Source organism: Oncorhynchus mykiss, chromosome 7 (assembly GCF_057628025.1).
Source record: "Oncorhynchus mykiss isolate SJ-2025 chromosome 7, ASM5762802v1, whole genome shotgun sequence".
Lineage (NCBI taxonomy): Eukaryota > Metazoa > Chordata > Actinopteri > Salmoniformes > Salmonidae > Oncorhynchus > Oncorhynchus mykiss.
The window spans coordinates 47642071-47666034 of record NC_143028.1 but is presented as its reverse complement, the minus strand read 5'-3'; the positions used below and the strand labels follow the sequence as shown (position 1 = coordinate 47666034).

The following is a 23964-nucleotide window of genomic DNA, read 5'->3' as shown; positions in this document are numbered from 1 at the left end:
GTATACAAAAGTATAAAATGATTATATTTAGTATTATACCTGTTTGGGCTTCTTGCAGTCAATTTGCAATCTACAAATTACTTGCAATTATGCTCCGGCCCCCTGACCATCCACTCAAGATATAATCATCCCACTGCTCCAGGCCCATATGTTCTCATAGAAATCAGAATCATGAACACAGTGGGATTCCCTGCCCAAAATACATTTGAGAATAATTTGAATTAGACAGACTTTCCCATTTCCTACTAACAGTGATGTTAGCAGCGCCAAACTATGTGCGTTGTTAATTTCTGGGCAGCTGTCCTTGTGCTGTGCCGCCTGACTAGACCTGAACCACACAGAAGAGCAGAGCCGGAGTCAGGGCTGAGCCCAGACAGACTACCTCTCAGAGCCTGGCACAGAAGGCTGTGTCATGAAACCTGGGTCACCCTGGCACGAACTGCATCCCGGCAGCACCGCCTGGGAGAGGGGAGAGGCCTCAGCTCACTGGGCAGGGCAGGTCTGGCACGACACTGGGTGGGCCTGTGTGGTCTGTGTGGCAGTTGGGGGTTAACAGGGCCAGGGATGACAGGAAGTAAGGGAAGAGAGAGAGGATAATAGTGCTAGTTCTCTGACTGTCTGGCACAGCAGTACAAATCAGCCAGAGAGCAGGGATGCAAGCTATAGCAGCTAATGGCTAATGGGCTATTCGAAACACCATTAAGATTAGCTAAGGATCACATTGAAGAGTAATATGGTTACAACATACTCTAAAAGTCAGTTGGGCTTGTCAAATGTATGGACACTAAAAATTAGGAGATAATATAAACTAGAGGGCTCGAATACAGCAGGCTACTCCAGCAGAACTGGGTCATGTTCATTTTTCACACACTCACTCAGTATACTCTTTATGGCAAAAGAGGATACAGTTCAAGCACATATAAATATAAAAAATCCCATTCCACTATCAAATGACCTCCACAGCTGTACTGAGTTTACTCATAGTGCAGGGAGACCACAGCTCCGTGCCAGTAGGGCAGTTCCCAATTAAGATTGAAAGATGTCTGCAGAAAGAATTGGGTATCAGCTATGACATGGCACCTTGAGTTTGAAAAATCTATTTTGGTTATTGAGCTACAGTAACCAAAGCAGTACAGGGCAGTACACTACAGCACAGCAGCGTAGAGTAGGCTAGAGTACAGTTCAGTACAGTGAAGTTAAGTACAGTAAATTACAGTTCAGTACAGTAGTGTATTGTACTGTACTCTAATGTGCTCTACTCACTGTACAGTACTGTGCTATCCAAACTTGTGAAACATATGTCTATGATAGGTTCAGATTTGGTCCAGTCTGGTCTGTCTGTGGACGTTAACACTAAGGCCAGGGTGGACTGACCAAATTTCAACTACTTTTTAATGTCCATGGATGTCCGGTGTCGGTCGGTGCTCAGTGGGGGATGATGCTGTTCAAAGTAAATGGAAGGAGAGGGGGCTCATGGGTAGGTGTCAGTAAGAGCTGGGAGAGGTGACATTAACTGGAGAGTGAGAACGAGAGGCAGAGTGAGAAAGAGGGAGAGGTTGTCCAGACTCAGACGGTTGTTAACATTCTTGGTTTGACCACCAGATAACAGAAAGTGAAAGAAAACAGTAACCAGCTGAACATAACAGTATGCCAGTGGGAGGCAGGACAGTAGCAGGCGACCCAACTGTGGTTTGTGGCTACTATCATTTCCCATTGAAGCCAATTAATTTGCAGTGATTACTTAAAAATTCCTAAACAAAATTGATATCAGTAAAATCACTATAACCAATTGGTAGGTCTGTTACTTCTGTAAGATTTCATCATCCTCCCTCCTCATGAGGATATGTGGGTCTTTGTTAACAGAATTACAATGCACAAGGCAATATTTCTCTAAAACTAAATATAAGTGTTGATATTCATTGCCAGTTGTCTTGCCATCAACATTATTGTGTTTGGACGTATTTCTGATACCATTTAAGACTTTTTATGGTAGATGTTTTCTAAGTCCCCTTTTGCATCTGTTTATCCAGTAATCAAAGCCTTTACTTATGCCTAATTTTTAAGATGGAATTAATTTTTTTTTTTTTTAAATCTATGCCTTAATTTCCCCAAAACATAGACTCTTAGCTTTCCTGTGGGGCTCAGTTGGTGGAGCATGGTGCTTGCAATGCTAGGGTTGTGGGTTCAATTCCCACTGGGGACCAGTACAAAAATGTATGCACTTACTACTTATTGAAAGTTGCTCTGGATAAGAGTGTCTGCTAAATTACAAAAATGTACATTTGACACCTAATTTGACATGCTCCTATGAACTTCACATGTTGGTGCTCATGGGTCTTTTAGATGGAAATGCCCAGCAGCCAAACATGTTTCTGTCGAGGACCTACCACTATCAGGGTCTTCAATGGACAGCAAAGAGCAGCCTAGAGCCTTGGAAAGTCAATACACATATATTCACCCAGCCAAACACTGCTAGTGTACAGATTTGAGAGCTTGCCGTTGAAAAGCTGACTCTGGGCGCTTGGCTGAAGTCCTATAAATCTATCCCTGGTCCTCTTCTCTCTCTCTAGACTAATGAAATCATTCAGAATGTGTGCTTTACTACAGCCCAGCTAAACGCCATTCTGTGTCGTGTGTTATCTGGCTGCCTGTAAAGGTGCAGAAAAACCCACAGGTCTGGCTGCAGCTGAGAGATGAAGGGAAGCTCACAGTCGCGGATGGCTGTCCCTTGACTTGGCAGCTCCTGAATCTTGCAGCTCCTTTCTTACCGTATGTGATCTCAATTCTGTATTTCCCCCAAACCAACAGGGCTGCGATTTGCTCAAAGTGTGTGTGAGGAGGTGTCAGTGTTGACCTGCGTCTGTCAGCTGTGAGTTGACTGACAGGAAGGGGAACCTCAGGGAGCATCACATCAGAGGGCTCAGAAGACTGTCAACAGCCAGGACCTGCCAGTGCCAAACCCCTTCATAGAAGCGGTGCTGCTGCTTGGTAAGACTCTTACTCCAGATGAGGATTTGACTTAATCTTTAAACTCTCCATCACAGGGAATATAAACGGGAGGCAATAGGAGAGACACTGCAGAGAAGGATAAGTGACATGGGCCAACCACTAGACCAGAGGTGCGCCTCTGACATTCAAAGACTGAGTCCATTCCATTCTGATTCCACAGCAGACAGCTGGGATTTGGTGTATGAAAGACTGAGCTTAAAGAGAGGAGATTATCATGTTATTGCCATAATCATCAAACAATGTGAAAAAAAATCCCCGGCTCCAATCCCTTCACGACATAAATACTCTGAGACTATTCAACCCCATAATACAGGGTAAGTACTTAATGTGCCATTGTAGTATAACTAAAGTAAAACAACTGATAAGAACTCGTTCAACTGTAATGGACTACATAGAGTATCAGGAAAACCCAGAAACAGCCTTCCTTGTGTCAACAACCCTACAGATAAAACATATTTCTATTCTCCTCTCAGTGACAATATGAACTATCATCCCCGGGCTATAACAGCATTTGCTATGGCTACTTACAGTACAGGAGGTCACACATGAGCCAAGTTCAGTGTGTCACCATTGAGGCAAAAATGAAGCAGATTTTCCCTCGTAAAGAAGAGGACTCCTCTTCTGTCTGAGAGGATACCCCAATGATGGAAACCCACTTTAAGATATCCAGTAGCTGCCAGTAGTTTTTGGAAGCATGCAATGAACACAGCCTCCCCTCATAGGGGTGGCAGGCAGCCTAGTGGTTAGAGTGTTGGGCCAGTAACCGAAAGGTTGCTAGATTGAATCCCCGAGCTGACAAGGTAAAAAATCTGTCATTCTGCCCCCTGAACAAGGCAGTTAATCCACTGGTCCTAGGCCGTCATTGTAAATAAGAATTTGTTCTTAACTGACTTGCCTAGTTAAATAAATAAAATAGGTAGAGAGGGCCATCATCACATGAGTAAATAGCTCCTCCTCTGCAGTAGTAGGTTCAGCAGTTTGAAAGATCTACTGAGAGTGGTGATCAGGTGGGCCAGCACATTGCTGCGCTACAGATTAAAAGAGCTCTTAATGGATAGAGCAGCACAAGGGCTCTTGAGTATCCTTGTGATCAAAGGTTTCAGTTCTAACAAGCCTCTTAATCATGTTCCCCTGACCAATCAATTTAGCCTTGGTCAATGCAATTGACTACTAAGCTTATTAATCAATTCATTATTGAACGCTTCCTTAGTGAGTGCTCACCATCGTAGGTTCCACTCTCCAGCAGAAGGCCACTCTCCTCCAGGATACGGAAGTCTCCCACGCTGATGAAGTTGTAGTCCACCCCCGGCACCTCCCCTTCTCTTGGCAGCCGTGTGGTGCCTGTCAATCACACAAACATATGAGAATGCAACGACAGCCTAAGACAGAATGAGCCCATGAACACTGATACAAATGGTAGAACATTTGATTTGATTTAGGAAACATGGAGTGAGGGCCACCGGTATCACAGATGATGTAACCAAAAGAAAAGGACATGGTGCTTGTGTGATATGAGCATCAGGGAGTTCACAGCATTCTCTCATTAACAGGATGTCTGTTTCTGTCTCCCCATGAAAGCTTTGGTCCCAGAAAATGTCCCCCATGGCCCAATTACTGAGGGCACCACTACCTGCCAAGCCTCTATCTTGCCTGCAGCATCATCCAGATGTCACATCAATATTACTGCTCCTGTAATTATTCCATTGTCAACCTGTTGAGGGAAAGACAAAGAGGACGAACTATGCTTTGCTTTGAGGGTGCTATGTATCTACTTGAAAGCAGAAAGTATTTTAGCACACTGAAAAAAATAATCCTGACACAGTCAATAGTTAATTTACGGTTACTTTCAAATGAGCTGTGGGAGCAGAATTTTCAAACAAATTCCCCAGATAATAAATGTCCCTGATGAAAATGAAATGCAGTTCATTTAGCAGACAAGAGAAGTAGGAAGATGTATAAACGCTTTATCACAGAGAACAGTCATTTCCTGCCATTATGCATAGTCATTCACATGGACACGTTCATCGGAAGCAATCACTTTTCCCTCAGCAGTGGAACTCTTGGCAATGTGTGTGTGTGTTTGTGTTTGTTTGTGTGTGCGTGTGTGTGCATGTGTGTTTGTGCACGTGTCTGTGTGTGCATGCCTCTGTGTGTGTGTTTGTATGTATGTGTGAGAGCGACAATGAGAATGCATGAACATTTGTCTACCTTGGACCCAAATTGGCACCCCAACAAGTCTTTCATAATCTCTCCCTTTCAAATACTGCGGTCCTACTTTTTAAAGACCTGGCTTGCATGGATGCCACAGCCACAGACAAAGACACACGCCACAACAGAGACATCAGAGGCGGTTTCACTCAGAAAAAGAGGGACAGAAAAATAACATGGCATTTTTTTGCATTGTTTCATGTTGGCACTTGAAAATGCCACTGGGATTCGCTGTCAAATAGGGAAGAAAGCATTGCAAAAATGAGGAGCATCAGTCTTTTTGTGGCCATAGCACTTACTTTGAAGATGAGACACTCTGAACTTCTGATGTCTCAGTAATGCCTGACTGCAAGCATTAGCTTTCTTTAATGCTAGAAAATGGGTTATAGCTAAAAAATGTATAAGTGTGTAGGATTGTCAAAAATGTTTTATTAAAGATCTGTATTATGTTAAAGCCAGAATTCAGGATGATCGTGTAATTCAAGGCCATGGTATGTCTCTTACAAAGTCCTCAGATGTAACGCTTGTCCTCTTCTTCTGACGAGGAAAAAGAGATATCGGACCAATTTGCAGCGTGGTAAGTGTCCATTTTAATATGTAAAACTGAACACTACAAAATACAATATAACAACGTGAAAGAACAAACGAAAATCGAAACAGTATGGTACAGACACAGGAAACAATCACCCACAACTCAAAAGTGAAACCAGGCTACCTAAGTATGGTTCTCAATCAGGGACAACGATTGACAGCTGCCTCTGATTGAGAACCATACCAAGCCAAACACAGAAATCCTAAATCGTAGAAAAAGGAACATAGACAACCCACCCCACTCACGCCCTGACCATACTAAAACAAAGACATAACAAAAGAACTAAGGTCAGAACGTGACATCAGAGTACAATGTCAAGCCTACTTTAGTGTGGCACTGAACTATATTCACGCAAAAAACTAAACTCAATGGTTTTATGTTACCAAGAGTTCAATCAGGAGAGCCAGATTCAGCAGCGAGTGCTGCGCCTGTGTAACCATCTAGAGGACATGGAGGCAGTCTGAGACCCAATGAAGGAGACTCAGGGATTATCAAGGCACACAGCAAGGACCTGCGAGCACTCTCTCCCTCACTCTCTCTCTCTCTCTCTCTCTCTCCTTCTTGATTGTACCATCTTTCGTGGCCCACTCACAGACCATAATGCTGCTGTGCCCTGGTCACGCCAAGGGGAGTGGGTGATGTTTGGTTTTTGTAATGGAGCATTATCAACCCAAAGTGCTAGAAAGCTCTCAAAAGCACAAGGACAGCATGGCCTTACAGGAACTGTGTGATACACACAAGAAAAGGACAGACAAATCCAGTTTTTTTTTTTAAATATGTGACTTTGATCATTTTCAGTGTATTGATTTAAAATTGATTCAGTGATATTAGCTATAAACAAAATACTTTTGATTCAGAGTAATGCATTGCTAACACATCATACAGTATTTACAGTGCATTTGGAAAGTATTCAGACCCCTTGACTTTTTCCACATTTTGTTACGTTACAAACTTATTCTAAAATGGATGCAGTTGTTTTTTTCCTTATCAATCTACACACAATAACCCATAATGACAAAGCAAAAACAAGTTTTTAGAATTGGAAATTCTAAATTGCACATTTATTAAAAAATAACAACTGAAATATCACATTTACATAAGTATTCAGACCATTCACTGAGTACTTTGTTCAAGGGCCTTTGGCAGCGATTACAGCCTCGAGTCGTCTTGGGTATGATGCTACAAGCTTGGCACACCTGTATTTTGGGAGTTTCTCCCATTCTTCTCTGCAGATCCTCTCAAGCTCTGTCAGGTTGGATGGGGAGTGTTGCTGCACAGCTATTTTCAGATCTCTTCAGAGATGTTCGATTGTTTTCAAGTCCGGGCTCTGGCTAGGCTACTCAAGGACATTCAGAGACTTGTTCTGAAACCACCCCTGCATTGTCTTGGCTTAGGGTCTTTCTCCTGTTGGAAGGTGAATCTTCGCCTCAGTCTGAAGGTCCTGAATGCTCTGGAGCAGGTTTTCATCAAGGATCTCTCTGTACTTTGCTCCGTTCATCTTTCCCTCGATCCTGACTAGTATCCCAGTCCGCCCCGCTGAAAAACATCCCCACAGCATGATGCTGCCACCACCATGCTTCAACGTAAGGAAAATGCCAAGTTTCCTCCAGACGAGACGCTTGGCATTCAGGCCAAAGAGTTCAATCTTGGTTTCATCAGACCAGAGAATCTTGTTTCTCATGGTCTGAGAGTCCATAGGTGCCGTTTGGCAAACTCCAAGCAGGCTGCCATGTGCCTTTTACTGAGGAGTGGCTTCTGTCTGGCCACTCTACCATAAAGTCCTGATTGGTGGAGTGCTGCAGAGATGGTTGTCCTTCTGGAAGGTTCTCCGGTCTCCACAGAGGAACTCTGGAGCTCTGTTAGAGTGACCAATGGGTTCTAGGTCAAACTTCTTCCATTTAAGAATGATGAAGGCCACTGTGTTCTTGGGGACCTTCAATGCTGCAGAAACCTTTTTGGTTCCCTTCCCCAGATCTGTGCCTCAACACAAACCTGTCTCTGTGATCTACCGACAATTCCTTCAACCTCATGCCTTGGTTTTTGCTATGGCATGCACTGTTTACTGTGGGACCTAATATATACAGGTGTGTGCCTTTCCAAATAATTTCCAATCAATTGGATTTACCACAGGTAGACTACAATCAAGTTGTAGGAACGTCTCAAGGATGATCAATGGAAACAGGATACACCTGAGCTTAATTTCCAGTCGCATAGCGAAGGGTCTGAATATTTATGTAAACAAGGTAGTTCAGTTTTTTACTTTGAATACATTTTCTAACATTTCTAAAAACCTGGTGTATTGAGAGTTTCAAGTTCCTTGGTGTCCACATCACCAACGAACTATAATGGTCCAAACACACCAAGAAAGTTGTGAAGAGGACCCGACAACGCCTTTTCCTTTGCAGGAGACTGAAAAGACTTGGCATGGGTCCCCAGATCCTCAAACATTTCTACAGCTGCACCATCAAGAGCATCCTGACCGGTTGCATCACTGCCTGGTATGGCAACTGCTCGGCATCCAACCGTAAGGCACTACAGAGGGTTGTGCATACAGCCCAGTACATCACTGGGGCCAAGCTTCCAGCCATCCAGGACCTATATACTGGCCGGTGTCAGAGGAGGACCCCCCATGTACAAATTACCTCGACTAACCTGTACCCCCGCACATTGACTCGGTACTGGTACCCCCTGTATATAGACACATTATTGTTATTTTATTGTGTTACTTTTTTTTTACACTTTAGTTTATTTCGAAAATATTCTCTTAAAACTTCATTGTAACGCTCGTCGGTGGAAGAAGGTGAGGCGGTCGGAGGAAGGTGAGGCGGTGGAAAAAGGTGAGGCGGAATACGCAGCGTGGTAAGTGTTCATATTTTTTTAATAAAGTAATTGAACACTGAACAAAACAAATAAAACAACAAACAAACAGTCCTGTATGGTGCTGAGAAAACACTGAACAGAAAATAATCACCCACACCACACAGGTGGGAAAAGGCTACCTAAGTATGATTCTCAATCAGACAACTAACGACACCTGCCTCTGATTGAGAACCATACCAGGCCAAACACAAAAACACCACATAGAAAAAGGAACATAGACAACCCACCCAACTCACGCCCTGACCATACTAAAACAAATACATAACAAAAGAACTAAGATCAGAATGTGACATGCATTGTTGGTTAAGGGCTTGTAAGTAAGCATTTCACGGTAAGGTCTATCTATATCTGTTGTATTCAGCGCATGTGACAAATACAATTTGATTTGATTTGATTTGGTTGAGAGAAGGGAGTGATAGTGGGAGAAATATTCCTCCTCACCGAAAACGTAAATATACATGAGAGGTAAGCTGCCTACTTCCCGGAAATATTTCCCACTTCTGCCTGCGTTTGTGACAGTGCCATGCAGAACTGTCTGCCATAGCCTGAGGAACAGTGGGACTGTGTGTGGCTCAAACATGTTACTGTTCTTATTAGAGACTCTCCTTTGGAAAAATGTAATGGTAAATATTATGCTCTTAATTTTGTCACTTAATGTGTGTGGTAATTACATAATAATGTAATCATTTGGAGATAAGGTCTCTGTTCTTCATGCATGTTCATCGTCCCTTCTAATAGAACCTAACATCCTTTCCTACTTTAAGAACACAGCTATTATGACCATTGAGAAGAGGATAGCACCTCAACGTCTACTCTTAACTGACGGCTCTTAACTGACGTCTACTCTTAACTGACGGCTCATTCAGATTTAATCTAATTTGCAGATTGATTTATATCTTCAACCACTCAAAGTAGAAGCTTTCGCATAAAAGACCGTAATCACAGACTGCAATTTGGAGCAACGTCTGGGCTTGTGTTGTCATGGCGATTTTCAAGTGTGTGAGAGAGACACTGATGGGTGCGTCTGTCATCTATAGTGTACTACATTTCACCCGGGCCCGCATAGGGTGCCATTTCAGGGCAGAGGTTGAGGAGACTTACAGGGGATGGTGCGCAGGTAGAGGTTGTCCCGGATGACCTGCTGCAGCTTGTGGTCCAACGAGCCCTTCTGGAACTGCAGGCTGAGGTAGTGGCGCAGGTCCGTGTTCAGAACCTTCCCTGAGCAGACAGAGACAGAGACACAAAGTGTTATTACACGACAAATGTACAAGAGGTTCAGTTTCAAGAGGTTAGAAAACAAACAAAGGGTTAGAGGTCAAACAAGAGGTTAGAGGACAAACAATATGCTTTCCCATTCCATCAGTCACTCCAGTGAATGCACCTCATCTACACAATACAACTGACAACAAGGTTTCATATAATATGCATACAATTGTTAGACACTCACAGCTTCAATGACAACCAAGCATAGGCCAACACAACACCTTTTCCAAAGGAAGTGGTAGGTCTCGAAAACCTCAGGAGATAGCACTTCTTCTAACCAACCCCTTAACGTCTTTGTAAAAACAGAGGAAGTTCATATAGCGCTTGAAAGGAGACAGGAACTTGAGAGTCATCCTGTAAAAGCAGAGGACAGTTTGCTGGGTGTTGGAGAAGATGACGAGGAGAGGGAGAAAAAAGAGAGGAGAGAGAGAGAATAAAGAGAGGAGAGAGAGAGAAAAGAGACCAGATCTTCAGTGTCTTGGATGTGAGCCTCGTCTCCAGGCTGGCAGTGGAGGGAGAAGTGGCTTTGAAATGGCTCGACTGGCGCTGAGCTTCAGTAATCATCATGTTCCCTCTCTCTCCTCTCTGCCGGGCAGACAAAACTCCACTCAACACAACTCTGTATGCATGGCTATGAATACTAATACATCCTTTCAGAAAGAAACAGCCCTCTACAGTAGACAAAGCTGGTGATAGCAATTAGCTGGTGATAGCAATGGAGATGTAGAATTGGTAGAGTAATAGAATAAAGATGAGCTATGGGACAATTTCTGCATAATCTACAACCTTATCTCCTTGTTCATCAAACAATGGTCAAAATGAACACATCCCAAAATTACAAATTGTTGCTAAATATTTATTTGTGTTCTTAGAAAAACGCTTGTAGTGGAATGGGTCATGTAATGTTTGGCTACCTAACTAACTGTTATAACAGAACAAGTCATGACAAACACCATCTACAGTAAATCCAGTGACAACATAAACATAAACATAAACATAACCAGTGATAACATAAAAACGAGTGATTACTTGTTAGGAATATCCTCATCATACTCCGTTTGACCTATATTTTGCCCCTAAAGATTGATGTTACCATAAATCAACCCTTCTTTTGCATGCCATGTGGCATGTTTTAGGAATTACTATCCCTATGGGGGCAGCTTTTCAGGATAAAAGTTGTGCGTGTCCACTCTTTAGCTCTAAAGAGGGACAAATCACAGCTGGTCCAGGCTCACAGACACACAGACAGACACAGGGGAACAGAGGCACAATCTGCCAGCCCCAGCCCAAACTGTCCCAGAATTTGGTTGTAGTCCATGCAAGTCTTCCCTCAGAGAAATGCCAAAGAAACAGGCCATATAAACAGTCTAAAATACATCCCATACACTATATGTCACATCTCTCTGAAGACCAAGGCAATGATAACATGAAATACTTTGAAGGGTAAAGTTGATACCAGGCCACAATCTAGACTTGCAATGCAATCTCCCTTCAGCAAAATGTCAAATAATTTACGGTACTTAGAATATGACTGAGAATGATTCAACTTACTCTGTAATTAATGTGTTACTTTGTTATTTTATTGAGAGGCTCCTGCTGTTTGCATGCACACGCATGCACGCATACACACACAAATCCATGCACGCACGGATACACACACAAATGCAGGCATGCACGCACACCACACACAAACAAACAAAAACGCACACACCAACCCCGTGGCTATACAATGCAGTCTTTGTGGCCTGCTCGGTCCTGTCAGATGGTGTTAGTGAGGTTGTCACATCAGAGATGAACCTCATTCCTCCTCTTCACAGATAACAGAGTCATTGTATACTCGGAGGTGGGGACTCAATGGCCTCCATAGTACCCGTCAGCCCTGTATGCTGGTGTATTTGGAGTGAGTGCAGCCAGCCAGGACAAATGAAAATAATTGAACTTCACCTCACATTCCCTGGTCTTCTATCTCTCTCTCTCTCTCTCTCTCTCTCTCTCTCTCTGTACTTTTCTCTACCCCCTCCTTCTCTGCATCTCTCTGTACTGCCACAGTACCTATACATTTCCTCCAATGTGGTGTTTCATCTTCCCACTACTTTCTCAGTCAACTATATCTGTATCTTCCATTATCCCCATTAACATCTACCTACAGTGAATGTTACCATTACCATACACACTATTGGAAGTAACTGAAGGAATCAGAATAATTTTGAGGTGTATCAATTGGGGTATGATTCCTAAAAAGATAGGTTCCTTTGATTATCAGCTTTTAAGTCACCCTCTCAATTTGTATCCCTGTTAATTACACAAGGCTTTCATCCTCATAATGGTTGGAGTTGAGTGAGTGACTCACAAATGGAAGGGTAACGCCAGGAATTCTTTAAGATTTATTTTCTGCTTTTTTTTAGCATCAGCAATACAGTAATCCTCTGTAGAGCCTGTAGCATCTCAGGGCAGATACCAGTGGAGAGGAGGAGCACTGAGGGTGGTTGACTCAGAGTCTCCACACTTTAACTAACACCTCACTGTTGAGGCACACACAAGTGTCCACAAACTCATGGAAGCACACACACAAGCGCGCACACAAATACACATGCAAACACACACGCACGCACACATCCAAAAGCATCCTGAGAGAAGGGCTCAGGAATCTGCCACTGGGTAAAAGAGTAACAGATATCAGAGTCCCCTAATTGGTCTGTTTTCAAGACACACCTACAGTATGTAGCTGATGGTTCCACATCTTTCGAGCGCATGTGGAATTCTCAAGGGAGGTAATTTATTCTGTTATCTAAATGCTACATAATGAAGATTCCCCTGACAAGGCAGGGTGTCCGGAGGTTTAGTCTCCGACCGCCATATACCATTACATGCAGTATGTCACGTGAGCAAGGAATCTTCTCCATTTGGCAAAAAGCCTTCTCCTAGATGTATGCATCTTTGTACGTTGGCATGGAGGATCGGGAGACAGGCGCAGGAATGCGGAATAGTTTTTATTATTAAGCCCAAATTTCGGCATGCCGTGTTAGGGCACGGGGACAAAAACCAAACAAACACAATACAAAACACAGTGTTGCAACCTAAACAAAAGAGCGAGGATTACCTCAAATAAATAACACAAGCGCACAATGATTATCGCACGGGACGAGACCCGTAATCATCTGTGCAATCCACAATGGCACAAAAGCTAAAACACACAGCACAGGTACTCACACGCACCAACGGACATAGTAACAATAATCAACAGACAACGGAAACCAAAGGGCACACTTATACAAGTAGTAATCAGTGGGAACAGGGGACAAGTGTGCGTGATGAATGTTCCGGAGGAATCTGTGAAAATCTTTTACTATTCAATAGATTAAAATGTGGCATAGTCCCAAATGTGTGTAATTAGGGTTGCAAAATTCCGCTAACTTTCCCAAAATTCCCAAGTGTTCCAGCAATCCTGAATGAAGAATTCCAGTTGTCCTGCTGATTCCCTCCCAATACAGGGAATTTTCTAACCTGGATTTCTGAAAAACTTGGGAATTTTGGGAAAGCAATCGGAATATTGCAACCCTATGTGTAATGCAGAGGATACACACACACACATTCCTTTCCTCCATATGGCTGAGGACTTTTCTGGAATCAAGGCATTTACTAACCTAGCAGTGTGTGTTGTGAAACAGGCTCTAACACTGTGGTGCTCATCCCTGTGAGGCAGATGCTAGCTCCATGCCACGGTGAGGCCCAATCACAAGCACAGCACTCCATCATGTAATTAATGGCGGGCTGTTGGTGTCAGTGCTTCAGATCCCCTGTGCTCAGTCAAACGCCTGGGGCCTCTGTCTCCCCAGGCCTGCTGGGACACATTCACCTGAATGACCTCTGCACCCACCATCACTCCACTGAGGTGTCAGGCTGCCCCCAAGGTGTCATCCATCCACTGCTTCTAACCTCACAGCTCTGGATGTCTATTTTTTCTGGAGAAATTGGCTCAGGGCACCTTGGGCTCCTGGTGTCTCTCTCTCTCAGACAGTGGTACTGTAAGTGTGATGCGGGTCAAGCTGCAACTCAGATAGTAAATGGTGTCTGAATTGAGCCTGTGTAGGAGTAGGAAAGGCTATGGACTTCACACATCCCCAGTCCTGTAAATTAATTATCTGCACTTTTATCATCAGCACAGGGTGTAGGCTACAGCAGCAGCAACATTATCTAACAGAGTGCAAGACCCTAGGATAGGCCAGAGCCTCAACCTATAGCAGTATCTGCAGAGCCTGCTGATTTAAAAGCTGTCAAGGGCCAGTGGGCTCACACGGTCACAGCTGCATCCATATTAAAGTTAACCAACCATAAGCTACGCCCATCCCTCCTCCCTGCTGTGCCACAGAGCCCAGGAGAGTTGCAGAGGAGGGACAACCTTGCTCCTCTCAGCTTCATGATTAGCAGCAGTCAGCAGAAGAGTGACAGGCTTAGCGGCTCCACAACCATGATAACATGAGGAGAGAAAAGAACAGAGGATCCCAGTATCTGTGAAGGGGCGAGAGGGAGGAGAGGGTTACCCTCAGGATGCTGACTCATGGTGTCGCTCTCTCTCTCTCTCTCTCTCTCTCTCTCTCTCTCCTTATCTCTCACTTATCTCCCTCCTTATCTCTCACTTATATCCCTACAACTCCAACATCTGTTCTAGTTTGCTCTCCTTCTTTCTCTCACTCATTCTGCCTCTGTTCATTCTCCATCTCTGTGTCTCTCTGCTGTAGGCAGTCCATCCTTCTGTTATGTCATTCGTGGGTCAGTGGAGCCAGATACAGCTGGAGAGTAAAACACACACCGACCCCATCCCAGTGAGGAGCCTTGCTTAGCATCTGGCTCAGATCAACAAAAGGATTCAGTATGATTACACTCACACATGAATGGAGCACATTTATCCACCCAATCCACTACAGTGTAACATACTGATAACAAAACTGGCCTATCTCTCCTCACACACAGACAAACAGGCGCGCACACACACACATACTACCGCAGTACTCTGCTGGCGAGAGACAGATCTGTTTTATAGTTCTATCCAAAAACAAGTGTGACTTAAGTAGACTGTGTTGTTCAGTATGGTACGGGGAGGGGCTCCTAATCCCAGGCCTGTTGTCAACTCATGTCTCGGTAAAAGTGAAGTCATGTTTGTGTGTCGCAAGAGCACTGTCATGTGCTCAGTAACTAAAAAGGGAAAAAAAGAGAAAAGAAACAAAGGAAAGCATACCAGCATAGATGCTGTGAGAAACATGGGGAGAGAGAACCACAGTGATGCACAAACCCTGGCACTTTCCCTGACCTCAGGAGACACGTCTTCAGACAGTGACAGAGTCGCTCCCCCTCCAACATGCCCCTTTCAGCTTCCAACCACAACACATAAACATATCACAACAGAGAGAACATGACCTAACACTCACATCAGGATGTTAGCAACCTAGCAGGCAGCTGCATGAAGAGAAAATGATGGAATTAGAGAGCATTTACAGCGCTGTTCATTCCGCAGTCAGCCTTAATCAAAACACTAAAAGGTCTTTATTTGAAATCATTTCAAATGCATCTCTTATCTCATTAGCTTTGGCACAGATTGACCAAAACAACCTAGGATAATAATAAGAATAATGTGGTTGAGTCAATCAATCAGTACCATCTCCTGCTGGCTGGCTGGATTCATTCCGCAGCTCTAGTGCTGTCATCCGCTCGTTAATGATGAGGGAAATGTGGTATTATATCACCGTCATCATCTTCAATGGCCTAAGATATGAGCCTGACTACAACCTGCTCGTTAGCCGAGCTCCATTGTGAAGGGGGAACTAAAGACAGCAATCAGAGTAGACAGATCCTGGAGCCTCTCTTAGGCATGACTGACTGACTAACTGACTGACTGACTAACTGACTGACTGACTAACTGACTGACTGACAGACTGGCTGACTGACTGACAGAGGAAACTCCAATTATCGTTGTAGCTGCAGTGCGCCCGATAAGCCTGAAATAGGGTTAGCCGTTGTTGTGATGACCATATCTGCTCCAGTCACTCTTTTGTGGCAGGCAGCCTTTGGAGATTTCACAAGGAGTGAAGGAGTATGTGCGTCACTCACTCACTTATGCTTTTCCATTGTGAGCGTCAGTGTGTTGATCGTTCCTAAACACGTCCCTTCCAGGTCTACTGATCTATCTTTAGGTTTGGACTGAAAGAGCTCATTTCTAAATGAATATGGCTGCGTGCTTCTCATCATTTAGATGAGACAAACAAGAGAAAATAATCTGTACAGCAACCAAAAATGTACTCTGCTACTCTCTTTGACCACAGGCCACTGCTCCTCTCTCTTCTATGTCTTGTTGCAGGAGAAGGCAATTGTTTGCGAGCATTCTAAAATGGCAGTCCATCGTCCCCCAATGCATTTAATTGTTGAGTGAGCAAAAAGCGTCCCGAGGGCATGTGTACAGCGGACATCTTCAGGAGAGTGAGGGATTGTGGTGAGAGCTCAACCCCCACCCCTACACACACAGTCTCTTCACAACATAATGTTGTGTTGCTTGGTGCAGCGCTCCTTCAGACTTTGCTTGTTTGTTTGGATGTAACACTGAGGTGAGAAATTAAATCTGAGTCATCCAAAGCCTCAGATGAGGCCATTCCTAAAATGTCTCCTCTCTGGCTGTGGACACTCCTAATGCTCTTCTCATCTTAATCCCTCTCTAAATCCTATTACCTGAGATTAATCAAAAATATGTTTTACAATTATAATCTAGGTGAATCAAGTAGTTTAGGACTTTACAAGACTTTAATGTATCCTTCAAAATTCATTAGGCATATGAGCCGACCTACCCTGCTGTGCTGGGGAAGGATTCAGCATTGTGTGTGGGGGGTTACTGTAGGGAAGCAGAACGATTGAATAACATATACTTTATTAGTCCGCATGAGATGGAAAGTTGTCTTCTGCTGTTATCCAACCCCGCGATATACACACACACACACACACACACACACACACACACACACACACACACACACACACACACACACACACACACACACACACACACACACACACACACACACGCACACACACACACACACACACATTAGGTTGGAGAGGCTGGAGCAGAGGGCAGCCACAGTGCAGCGCCCAATGAGCAGTTTAGGGGGTTAAGTTCCTTGCTCAAGGGAACATCGGTGGTAGGTTGCACCTGAGATATTGTTGCCAGCACCCCTCCAGTTGCTGGCTCATTCCCTCCAAGGCTGGCATTGTGTGCCAGGTTAAGAAGACAGCAGAAGATTAGCCCAGGGATGTGTGTGGCAGCCTGGCTCTTACCTGCTCATCCCCATCATAAGGCCTTATTGTGAGTAACTAAGCTGGTTAGCTAAGCCCATAGGGAAACACTTGGACCAGAAACAGAGTGTGCTCATCTCTAATTGGCTGGGTCAGCCACCACTGCTGCAGACATCTTAGCTCGGCAGGAGCAGGATAACGAGCTCTGTGAACCACAGGCACTCACACAGTCAGGCCAAGCAAAGCACCTTGACATGTAAATAGAGTCAAAATTGAACTGTATCGTAGCTGCACTTGATTCACTAACTACAGCACAGCAAATTAGTGCAGTGCTCAATCCCAAAATGGCTGCCCTACAGGTTGTGTGGCTTGGCAGGCAGGCAGACAGAAAAAGTCAGTGGTACATGACTTGGGATATCCCTTTATGAGAGAAATGCTCCGCTAAGCCACTTCTCTCCAACACCACCTAGCTCAGAGATGTACCGAAGACCTGCAGATTCTCCAGGCAGCCCCTTAACATTGAGGCGTAGTACAATGTAAGGCGGTAATCATGTCCGCACTCGGTTAGACTCAGGGGCACTCAACTGATACTCAACACGTGATAATAGAGATATGTCATGTTTGCAATGAGTAGCTGAAGAAAATCAATCACGTGCTCTGAAGTCCGGGGACGTGGGTTTGCCTGCAGCCCAGCCCACTTTCTCTATGGGCTCAAATATCTTTCTCTATGGGCTCAAATATCTTTCTCTATGGGCTCAAATATATTTTCCTATGGGCTCAAATATCTTTCTCTATGGGCTCAAATAGAAGGCCAGGTGTTTGCCATGACATCTGTAAAGGTGCTGAGTAAAGAGTGGATGTGTTGTATGATAATGGGAAAAGAGACAGAGAAAGAGAGATGTAACCAGGGAGACAGGGGATGGAAAAGTCCCTCCTGCCTAAAAATCTTTCCACATGGGCTATGGCACACACAGATACGCACGCGCACATGCACACACATGCACAACACGCATGCATACCCTCTTTCTCTCTCACACATGGATAGACACACACACACACAGATACAAATATACACTCTGTCTCCCCTTTTCACATGGCCAAATTAATAGAGCCTGCAAATTCTCTGTGGCCCCAATGCATTTTCTATTCAAAGGGGAAATCAATGATGGATGCATAGATGCATGGAGACATATTCAGGTGCGGGCCATTGAGGGGACATGACACAAGCTCTTTCTGTAGACACATTATGTAATAGACCTCTGCTCTGGTATTCTTAGAGCAGTCTGACTTGAAAGGCATCTCAGTCAGAATGTCTGCTGAGCAAGAAGTTCATGATGTAACGTGACGAATCCATGGAGACGTGAGAGATGAGATGGAGAGTCGGCCATTTGTCAAAATGCTAAATCTGCACTGCAGCGACTCTGTACACATATCCCTCTTAGGATCCTCTGTCTTCTGCATGATGCAGAGGACATGTCTCTCTCTCGTCACTCCCTCACTACAAGGGCATACAACCTTATAATATCATACACAGTGGATGACACTAGGAGTGTTGGCAGCCATAATCCTAATACTCATGTGGTGTACCAATTGTTGCTAAGGAGTAATTGGTCCGCCATAGTAATTATAATGCGTACACTGCTGGCTGCTTGGCCTTGCCTGGCTACCCAGACTCCTTTCTCCGGCCAAATGCTACGCCAAATGAGTCTGGATTTGAGTACTTCCCAGACCCTTCACCGATTGGGTTAGGCCAGAGCCAGAACACACGTGGGCAAAGCGGCGGTTTGATAATTCGTCATTGGCGTTGATACTCTGGTTGGTAAGAGATGATCAAATCGCTGATTACTTTGCCCCTCGTGCCCCTCATAACCACAAACGACTTCAATGATGGCAGTCTCAGACTAAAGTATGTAGCGAACGACAGAGCAGCAGAACATTTATTGTGAGTTGTCAGGCTATGCTTGGCCCCCAGAAGAACCACCAGCTGTAATTAAATTAACTATTTAATACAGTCTCTGCAGCCATATGCTCCGCCATGACACAGAGAGAGGGAGATGGGAGAGGAGGATGGAGAGAAGAGAGAGAGAGAGAGGAGGGAGAGAAGAGAGCGAGAGAAAGAGAGAGAGAGAGAGGAGGGAGAGAGAGAGCAAGAGATGAGGAGGGTGAGAGAGGAGAGACAGAGACAGAGAAAGGGAAAGAGCAGGAGGATGAGAAGGAGGAGGGACAATGTTTATCTTTATCATCTCAAGGTTAAGTATCCAATCTGCAAAGCTGGCATGTCCGCTCTTCACGGGCTACTCTTCAAGCCCCATAAACCCCCCACTCTCCACACAATGCATCCACTACAGCACACCCAGTCCGTCCATCCTCCTCCCCTACCTGACACCTCACCGTGCTAAGCAGCCTGTGAAAGACAGTTCGACACATCCATAGATCAATACTGATGAGAGTATGGAACACAGCAGTCAGTCAGTCAGTGTCCCAGAACCTCAAACACATGCAAAACACATGCAACAGCTTTTATTATTACAACTACAAATCAGTTGTAGACAACACTGTCACTCTAAGTAGCTTGGTATTCCCCTGGTGTGCACGGGGAGCATACATACAATAAAATCCCTTCAATAAGCAGAATCAATTAAAGCTGTATTAGCCTATTAGGAACTGGTATTTATCTGAACAAATATCCAAAGGACTGACCAGGAGGGGTTTTGGAGGACAATGATTAATTTAATCAAGTGTGAGTGAACTTTCCCCAAAACCATGCAGCTCCACAACATAATCCTCTTTTCCTGAAACATTTCACACAGGATTAGCACCCGAGGGAGCCTGGCTGTAAAAAGAGAAGAGGGATGGATGCAGAGAGGGAGATAGAAAGGGAATGCAGTGGAAGGGAGGTAGAGATGTTATGGGTGCTGGGTGGGGAAGTGGTCGGAGGAGAGTATAAGGAAAAGGAGGGCTGTTCTGTCATGGCACTAACTATATGATAGGAGAAGAGACAAGAGGAGAGGAGATAAGAGGAGATAAAAGAGATAAAAATCACTGTGTAATGTTTACAAAACATTCACATTGGTGACAGGCTTGAATAAATGAGTCACACAAAATTAATCAAATACAGGATAAAGCATATGTGTATCTGGATTAGAGACTTTGTGTTGCCCATAGTGGGTGAAAACACACTTTGGTGATGATATATTTTACCAAGACAAATATGACTATTCATGTTCCAAATTGTTCAGTGGGCTCTCTAACACTCCATAAACATAATATCCAAAATGGTGGATTTTGTAACCTAATACATCCGATAATAAGCACAGGCTCTGTTGACATAGAGGTTGCTTTTCTGGATTTAGTTTTGTTGCTTTCTGTGCTATTGCTCTGTCTGCGTGCTACGTGTTGGTTGTTCTACGCTGAAAAGAAAAAGAGGAGCTCAGGTGCAATAATTGAATAACCTAATATTGTCACGCCCTGATCTGTTTCACCTGTCCTTGTGATTGTCTCCACCTCCAGGTGTTGCTTATTTTCACCGGTGTATTTATCCCTGTGTTTCCTGTCTCTCTGTGCCAGTTTGTCTTGTCAAGTCAACCAGTGTGTTTTTCCCCGCATGCCTGCTTTTCCTTATCTCGCTTTTGCTAAGTCCTCCCAGTTTTGACCCTTGCCTGCCCTGACTCTGAACCTGTCTGCCTGACTATACTGCCTGCCCTGACCTCGAGCCTGCCTGTCACTCTGTACCTCCTGGACTCTGACCTTGTTATGATCTTTTTGCTTGTCCTCGACCATTCTCTTGCCTGCCCCTTGGATACTAATAAATATCAGAGACACGAAACATCTGCCTCCCGTGTCTGCATCTGGGTCTCGCCCTGTGCCCTTAGAAATATCCAACGTTTCGGCAGACAAGCGTTCTTCTATGTTGCTCTGCATGTGCTCACTGCTCATTGCTTATATTATTATTATTGTAATTGTTTTTAATAACCTTCCCAGGGACTGTGGATGAAAATTAGCCGGCTGGCTAAAACGGCACTTTTACTGAAACATTGATTAATGTGCACTGTCCCTGAAAAATACAAATAAACTCAAACTAAGGTGCAGGCTTCTCGTAACAACTTTTGAGGATTTTAAATTTTGTCGTCGTCTTCAAAGTTGTTTCCACGGGTCGCAAAAAGCGAAATTAGCATCACACGAGCTGAATGAAATGTAAAAGGCTGTGAAAATAAAAAGCTTGGCATACACTCAGTGCTCCGTTGACATTTCACAGACTGTTTTTGTGAGAAATCTTTGAAAAAGAGTAGGAAATTTGAATTAATATAAAAAGCGTACACTAACATCTGAAAATACTACACGTCTCAGAATCAATACTAGTCACCTTAATTTGGGCCATCCTACAAGGGTCAAGGTAGGCAGAAGTGTGACACTGCCAATAGGGGTCTGACACTGGCAATAGGGGTGTGTTGGGCTGGCTGGGCTGGGCTGGGCTGGGTGCTGGAGTCTTTGATTAAAGGCCTCCATCCCCAGCCTAATGCCTTTCCTGCCTTCCACTGAATTATTCACTGGCTTTGTGGAGTGGGCTGGAGTGTGTACTGCATGCTACACGCCTGCTAAGTGTGTTAGCCTAAAAACATAATGCAATAAAGCTCAGCCATGCATAATGGATGGGATCCCAGGACCGCCGCCCGCCATGGGAGCAGGGATCAGGAGAGCTCAACGGCAATGTCGCCAAAACATTGGCTTCCCATGTTGCACCCGATCTCCCTCCAGCCACCTCTCCCTCCCTCCCTCCCTCCCTCCCTCCCTCAAACAGCTTAAAAAGCAACATCATTGGACAGCTACTCATCAAAGTCAGCATTGTTTTTCTTCCTCTACCTCCTCGCCTTCCTCATGACCACTATCTGTAAATGCACAGGGCCAAAGCAGTTTCTTCACCATATACGGTAGCATGCGTAGGCTACAGTAATCAGCCCTACTCTCATCTCAGTGGGCAGCATGCTTCGCTGTCTCCCCCCCATCAAGGAAATGAGCCGTCTGAGGACTCTGTCACACAAACTCATTTTTCACCTCAGTGGCTTCCTTTCCCACAGTCTAATTCACACTCTCTGTGTAGACTTCACTGGCATTACTGTAGGTTAGAGGACTACTAAACATAGACACGTCTAAGGGCATTGGACAGGTATATGGAATTGGTGGGAGAGCATTACATCTCCCAATCAATATGCGGCCAGGAGAACAGCTCCATCAGCAAATAATTTAGTCTGGCGGGGTGCCAGAGAGACGGCAAGCAGTGTTGCTGTGAATGCAGGGCCTGAGGGGACTACAGTATGTAGGAGGTGGATGTTCCAAGCCTAGATGTGTTATATGCTGTGCCAGGGAAAGCTGTTAGTGAAATCACCAAAAACCAACAACAATCACCAACAACATCCAAAGAACAGTGAAATACTGACCGTACGCAGATATTAAGACATGGTTTGGAAAGGGCAATGTACGGTGCATTTGGAAAGTATTCAGACCCCTTCACTTTTTCCACATTTTGTTACATTACAGCCTTATTCTAAAATATATATATTTTTTATCCTCATCAATGTACACACAATACCCCATAATGACAAAGTGAAAAACAGGTACATTTTTTGGGGCAAAAGTATTAAATACCTTTTTGGACATGATTTATTCTAATCAAACATTGGAGATAATATAGGGCAAGTACTGGAAACAATAGAACACTATGAAACATCTGGGAAACCAGGCCTGCTATTCATAGCTGACTTTGAAAATGCTTTTGATAAAGTACGACTGGAGTTTATATATAAATGCCTGGACCATTTATATTTAGGGGAATCTCTTATAAAATGGGTTCAAGTTATGTATAGTAACCCTAGGTGTAAAATTGTAAATAATGGCTACTTCTCAGAAAGTTTAAACTGTCAAGAGGACTCAAACAAGGTTGTCCACTATCTGCATATCTATTTATTATGGCCACCGAAATGTTGGTGGATCCAACAATAATATCAAGGGATTAGAAATCCAGGGCTTAAAAACAAAGATGTCATTGTACGCTGATGATTCATGTTTTCTTTTAAATCCACAACAGCCTCATAGAGGATCTAGATACCTTTTCTAACCTCTCTGGATAACAACCAAACTATGATAATTGCACTATATTACATATTGGATCACTAAAAATACAACCTTTACATTACCATGTCGTTTACCAATAAAGGTCTGATGGTCATGTGGATATACTCAGTATTCATATCCTGAAATAAATCAATGATGTAATTCCAATACACTGTTATAGAAAGTTAGCAAAAATAGATAAGATCTTGCTTCCATGGAAAGGTAAATACCTTTCTATTTGTGGAAAAATCACCCTGATTAACCTGTTAGAGCTCTAGGGGCGCTATTTCATTTTTGGATAAAAAACGTTCCCGTTTTAAGCGCGATATTTTGTCACGAAAAGATACTCGACTATGCATATTCTTGACAGTTTTGGAAAGAAAACACTCTGAAGTTTCAGAATCTGCAAAGATTTTGTCTGTAAGTGCCCCAGAACTCATTCTACAGGCGAAACCAAGATGATGCATCACCCAGGAATTAGCAGAATTTCTGAAGCTCTGTTTTCCATTCTCTCCTTATATGGCTGTGATTGCGCAACGAATGAGCCTACACTTTCTGTCGTTCGCCCAAGGTCTTAGCAGCATTGTGACGTATTTGTAGGCATATCATTGGAAGATTGACCATAA

General features: G+C 44.0%; 1 protein-coding gene across 4 annotated transcripts in view; it reads right to left on the bottom strand.

The window, feature by feature from the left end:
* Positions 1–23964, bottom strand: part of LOC110527986 (membrane-associated guanylate kinase, WW and PDZ domain-containing protein 3) — a 145897-nt gene that overhangs the window by 40861 nt on the left and 81072 nt on the right. For all 4 annotated transcript variants that reach the window (XM_021609674.3, XM_021609675.3, XM_021609676.3 and 1 more), the window contains exons 2-3: positions 9791–9907; positions 4231–4350 (exon numbers count right to left, since the gene is read on the bottom strand). In XM_021609674.3, the coding sequence (XP_021465349.3) occupies positions 4231–4350; positions 9791–9907 (237 nt within the window). The remainder of the gene's footprint in view (positions 1–4230; positions 4351–9790; positions 9908–23964) is intronic.